General features: G+C 38.4%; 1 protein-coding gene across 1 annotated transcript; it reads left to right on the forward strand.

The window, feature by feature from the left end:
• Positions 1–254: 254 nt before the first annotated feature.
• Positions 255–5,929, forward strand: figla (folliculogenesis specific bHLH transcription factor). Its single transcript, XM_056254696.1, has 4 exons — positions 255–561; positions 4,760–4,909; positions 5,021–5,110; positions 5,740–5,929. The coding sequence occupies exons 1-4, from the start codon at positions 328–330 to the stop codon at positions 5,920–5,922; spliced, it is 657 nt and encodes a 218-aa protein (XP_056110671.1). The 5' UTR covers positions 255–327; the 3' UTR covers positions 5,923–5,929.
• The last annotated feature ends 227 nt before the right edge of the window (positions 5,930–6,156 follow it).

Below are 6,156 nucleotides of genomic sequence, written 5' to 3' on the forward strand. Positions count from 1 at the left end.
TACGTTCAATCACATCAGTCGTTTTGGAAAGGATTCAGGGTGAAATGACTTTTCATGCAGATTCAATATGACCTTGCACTGCCATCTAGCGATGAAGACTGAAAAGCACGTAATCTACATCGGTTAGGGTGGAGTTTGTCGCACAGGTGCTTTTAGTTAGAATTAGATTTTTAATGAGTCATTTGACCAACTTCTAGACCAATAGATTCTACAGTATGATCAATTAAAAGGCTTTTTTTTTCCAAACATAACATTTGCTTTATGTTATTTTAGATTATAGGCCTGCTGAGCAATTTTCTCATTTAGTATTTTAAAGAAAATACACGAATGTCAGGTGAAATGACCGGCAGGAAGTTCAGGGCCATAGTGGGTCTCATGAAAGTCCCAGAGCGCGAGCTTATGGGCGATATTTTGTTGTGCGAGAGCGCTGAACCTTCACTTCCCGTTCACGTGAATATTGGTAAATTTGTCCGTTTGGACGACGGCCAGTACCTCGATACGGAGGACCGAGATAAAGCTGTTAAGAGACGACAGCTTGCAAACGCAAAGGAGCGACTGCGGGTGAGTGTTTGCAAAGTTCACGACAGTCAGCAAGCATAGCCTAATAAGTTGTTTCCAGCATTTGTACATTGCTGCCCTCTTTTGGCGAGTGAAGCGCCTCAGGTTTACATTAGTTCATTAGTTCTGTAACGTTAAGTCACGGTACTGTTTTACTTGATGCCATTCTGTGATGGAAACTTAATTTTAAACGTTTCAAAAAGTAATGCTAAAAATAAATGTTTTGCCCTTTTTTGCATGTTTCCATTTACAGCTTGACTGAAAAAGGCTACTGGTAAAAAATATTCTCATTTCATTCTCATTTCATCTTATGCTCTTCACTGACTCTCTATCCATGGTAATACACTAACTTTTGATAAAACTTTAGGGTGCAAGGCGAGCACAACTAAAATATTTGAAATTTTGTGTAAAAGGGGCTGAATGGTTTTTACAGTAAATATTGTAGTGTTTTATTTTATCCTTTGTGATGGATTGTCATCTTTTTAAGACTAGTCTTTCCTGGTGCATTAAAATCATCTTAGGAGCAAGTTTCCAGTTTTATTTAAACTGTAACAAAAGCGAGACAAAATCCGTTTTTTTATGGCTTTACAGAAAGATTGCAGTTCCTTTTTCTTTTTCTTTTTTCCCCCTTTTTTTTAGGGACCGTTCGGTATTTATGGAAAGGGCCACCGGAGGAAATAGGGGAGGGGGTCATGTCTTTTTATTCTTTGTTGAGGGGAGGGTCATCCAACATTTTTAGTCTATAGGGGAGGGTCACCCAACTTTTGTATTCATCAAAACAGCGAAATTTCAAAGTGGCTTGTTTGGTGCATATTTCTTTCCATGTAGCTACAGCTCTCTCGGTCTCGGCCCCCCCATCGCTATCAGATGGGTCTGACCCAACAAAAATCCAGTTTGGCGCTGTCTGACAGTGCGCGCGCTTCAATAGGCTACGCGCTCAAAAAAAGTGCATTAGAACAGAACGCGAATGAAATGTTTACCCGGCAAAGCTTTAAAGCACGAGAAAATAATGAACTTTTGGGATTGTGAATAAGTGCAGTGTCCTGTGAGTGTAACTCTACCGCTGCATTAACATGTGATGTGAATGTACGACGAGTTTTATAGTAATGGGACTGAGGCGCCAGAACTGCAGCTGATGTGCGCTGTAGCACGATACTATTTTAGTTTCCATTCTTATTGTGTTTCCACAACAATGTTAGTGAGCAAATCTACTGAAATTGCCACAATAACAGTGGAGTGTGATGTGTTGGACATAGGGCTACCACATTTTTAAATTATTCGTATTATTTGAAGTTAACATAATAGCATACGTAGACCTACACCCAAAAAAACTTGTTGAGGATAAATTCTTTAAAATTGGGCAATTCCAGCCTTATGGACGTAACATTTGCAGTCAAAACTTGAAATATAAATTCTCAGAAAATGCATTTAATACTGAAACGTATGTTTATATATTCATACTCCCTTAAGGCGGGCTTACACGGTGCGATTTATTTTTTTTGCTCTTTTACGAGCTCGCAGATGATTTTTTTCACTCGGGAGAAATCGCGTGGAAATCGCTTGTGCTCGCATGTTGCGGCTCGTGTCGTGTGCTAGGAAGAGCCGAGCCGAGCCGAGCCGAACCTCTCGACCTTGTAATGTTTGCTCACTGGCTAAATCCTCACGATCATTTTTAAACATGTCTAAAAAGTTCGGGAGCTGTAGGCTTGAATTCGTGAGGTGTGTGCGCTGTGCAGTTGAATGAGCCGTTTTGTCGATCTATCTGAATTTGACCAATCAGGAGCTGAAGAAATCCACAGAAGGAAGACGAAAATGGCAGCGCGCGAATTTGGAACCCTACTACTTTATTATGATTTTAGTATCATATTGATTAATAAATGCACCCACAATTATCAGTGAACTTGATAAATGTTGCAGATATGTTTTACTATGCACAAACAAATGCCTTTCAACTTGTGTGCAAAATTCTGAATGAAATGAATGTGCAGCAATTTGTACAAATAGAGTCTGTAGCCTATGTGTTGTAGCCATAATAAGCGCATTTAGTTTCATATTTATTATGTTTTTTTTTCATCTATGTTGATTATGAAAAGTATAGGCTATACGCAATATATCGGGAGACATGGCCAGACATAATTTTGACCACTTCATTAAGTGTTTTGTAGAAAGCCTTTCTTTAAAAGTGAATTTCGTTTTGTATAAATTGTATCTTAATTTGAATCAATTTTTCATCAACCAATTACCTGGATTTAATTAATAAGAAACAAATATAGCTGGATTTACAAATGCACATCTTGATTGTTGCATGCAGCACACATATGTCGAAATGAGACATAACCACAACAATCATCGAATTGTCCTGGTTTGAGACTGACTGTTAATAACACAAAATATTCTTTTTATTTTTTTCATGTTCGCATTTATGAGGGAACATTTTTTACTGACATGACAGTTCTCCGTTACGGACATGACCGCTCTGAAAGTGACTTTAAAACTTTTACAGATAAATATATAGAAAGCTTGACATGTCTACTTTTTAACAGAATAATTCAAAACGAAAGAAAACAGACTACAGACTCTGCTTCTGTAATCCGTAAATGTGCATTTCTCTCTGGCGAGTTCACTACTGCGAAGATCGCGAGTCAGCATCATCACCTTTATATTTGCAGCCACACTGACAAAGACTTGTTTATTAATAAACAATTAAAATGTCCCCTTGAAATTATTCATAATCATTACTTTTGCCGGTTATTTGTGGCAGCTTTAAGATACTGGCAGCGCCACCCTTACATTTTACATGAACGCGTCACCACGGCATCAGCACCGAAAAGATGATTGATTGATTGATTTTTTTAAAATCAAAAATCGTGATACCAAATTGTTTGGTCTATCGTTACAGCCGCAAGATAAGAAAGCAGGAGTTTAGTCGTTTATCGTGGAATGGCTATCTGAACATCTTTGCCAAAACCAGTACAAAAGTAATTAATAAATTATCGGGGAGGGTCATGTCAAGTCTTTTTTGACTACAGATCTAAAATCTCCTCCTGTGGCCCCTTAAATAAATAACGAACAGTCCCTTAGATCTTTAATTGACTTTCACCTGAGAGATTTGCTATTCAAAATCTCAGGGCCAGTGATGGTGTAATAAAGGCCTTCCTGCTTCAGCTGGAACGCTGTTCTCCTGCTTCGTTGACATTTCAGTAAATGCATTTCTATTTTAATAACTACAGCTTTGACAGAAATAAATGTTCAAATGGCAGGTCTTAAAGTTCCCCGGTGGTGAAAATCAAGCTTTTAATATTGTTTGTCAATGTGGTGTTTTAAATATGCTTTAAGACAAACCATGTACAAATTGCTGAGTATTTTCTCCTTAAAACTGCAGTGACAGTCTCAAAAACACGGTTTGAAATCGCTGGTGTTTCTGACGTCACAAACTACCTTGTAACCAATCACGTCAACGTGTGATTGTCAACGACTGGATCTCTGAGCTGGTGTGAGTGGGTGGAGGTGTGGTTAATTTGTATATTCATAGAACCGCATATACTAAATGAGGCAATGGTGTAGTTGCATAACATTCAAGCTATTTCAAGGCATGAAGAATTTTTTTTCAAGGAAAATGTTTTTAAATATGTAATTTTGGTGATCAAAGATGATTAAGGGATAAAATTACCATGGACTTTTTAAGCTGTAATGCATAATTGTTTCCTTTAAGCCTGCTCTCTCTGAATGGAAGCTCTCAGGATTCCAAATATACAATTTTTAATTATGGACATTTTCAAAAATGTATAGCCTAATTAGAGAGACTTGCTGACTTTCTCCGAGTTGATCTAATGCATTGTGACACGTTCACTTTAATTACTCCGTGATGGTCGTTCATGATGCTGGGCTACAGTAAAGCATTTCTGTGTTTTCAAGTCATTTATATTTTGTAAAAGAAGCATGTAGTAGAAATGTGAGTGAGTCAGTATGGGTTTGGGAGGGGAGGGTGAGTAAATTATGGAATTTTCACTATTGGGTAACTTCCTTTAAAAACCAAAATACTGGTCTTGATCCACCCTATTGTATTCATCAGGGCTGCGTTTCCCAAAATCATCGTGAGACCAGTTTGTTCCTCAGCTCCATTTTCGTGTTATTTCTTTGGTTCAGTCAAAGATGTTGTGAAATTTTGCCTGTTAATGGTGTCATCTGCTGCACCACACAGGTGAGGAGCCTGAACAGCATGTTCTCGTACCTTCGCCGTATTGTGCCAGTGATGCCGCAAGATCGAAAGCCCAGTAAAGTGGACATGCTGAAGGCTGCAACAGAGTACATCCGGCTCCTCTCAGCGGTCCTCAATCACACCTCTGCCACTGTGAGTCAAACCCCATGCACGCCATTCCCTTTTGTCCTACAAGATATTACAAGAGCATTCATATGCAGTACGAGTGCAAAGTACTTGATGCTGTGTGTGTGTGTGTGGCAGGGAAATGGGAATGCAAATGTTTTTCTGGACACTGGAATCAACTACTCAAGCATGGAGAGTGAGTGTTCTGATCTCTGGAGCATGGAGGATGTGAGTTCATTGATGAATTTTTCCAGTTCTAGAAGTGTGTAAAATGTGTTTTAAGTAAATGCTTTCAATCAGATGTCACACTAACAAATCAAAAGTTTGGATTTTTTTGTTCCCCTCTCTCTCTTGGACACCAAGGCTGTGTATGTTGGATCAAAAATACAGTAAATCTGTAATATTCAGTATTGAGGAGTAGCTAACTACAAGTAGCAACGCTACTAAACTACATTTAACTCTCGGACACCAAGGCTTTGTATTGTTGGATCAAAAATACAGTAAATCTGTAATATTCAGTATTGAGGAGTAGCTAACTACAAGTAGCAACGCTACTAAACTACATTTTTCAGTAGCTTGACAGTAGCTATGTTGCTTTTAAAGCAGTGTAACACTGGTAATATTGTAAAATAAAATGATATTACAGTTTTCTAGTTGAATATATTTGAGAATAAATTTGTATTCCTATGATGTAGCCTAAAGGCTTTATTTTAAGCATCATTAATCCGGTCTTCAGTCTCATGATCCTTTAGAAATCATTCTAATATGCTGATTTGCTGCTCAAGAAACCTTTATTTCTTCCTTTTTCCCTATGAAATCTCTCTGCATGCGGTGGTTCGCCTCGATCTCCTCCTCAGGCCCTGGAGTTGAATCCCTTTCTATCTGAGGGCGTGAGCTTGGCTGCCCCACTGGTCACCATGGCAACAGGAGCGGATGATGACATTGATCTCAACAACATGACCGTACAGTGTGTCGTACCAATGTACATTGTTCAGGTCGGCTCAGAACAATCGGTGGTAACGAGTACACTCTCGTCTTAGTGCCTTCGTTTGGTGCCTTGAATCACTCACATTTTTCTATATGTGACTTCAAGATCTTCACTTCATGCTATTTGTGCCTTTATCACTAATATTACTAAAATATTTGAAATGTCAGCCAAGATGAGTTTGGATGGTTGACTGATGCTGAGCTCTCATGAGACTTTATTTTGTTGGATTATTTATTTTCTCATAAATGTAAACTCCATTAATTATGGGAGGAAAATCTCTATAAAG

The sequence above is a fragment of the Rhinichthys klamathensis genome, unplaced genomic scaffold, assembly GCF_029890125.1.
Source record: "Rhinichthys klamathensis goyatoka isolate OS25496 unplaced genomic scaffold, OSU_Roscu_1.1 h1tg000114l_1, whole genome shotgun sequence".
Taxonomy (NCBI): Eukaryota; Metazoa; Chordata; class Actinopteri; order Cypriniformes; family Leuciscidae; genus Rhinichthys; species Rhinichthys klamathensis.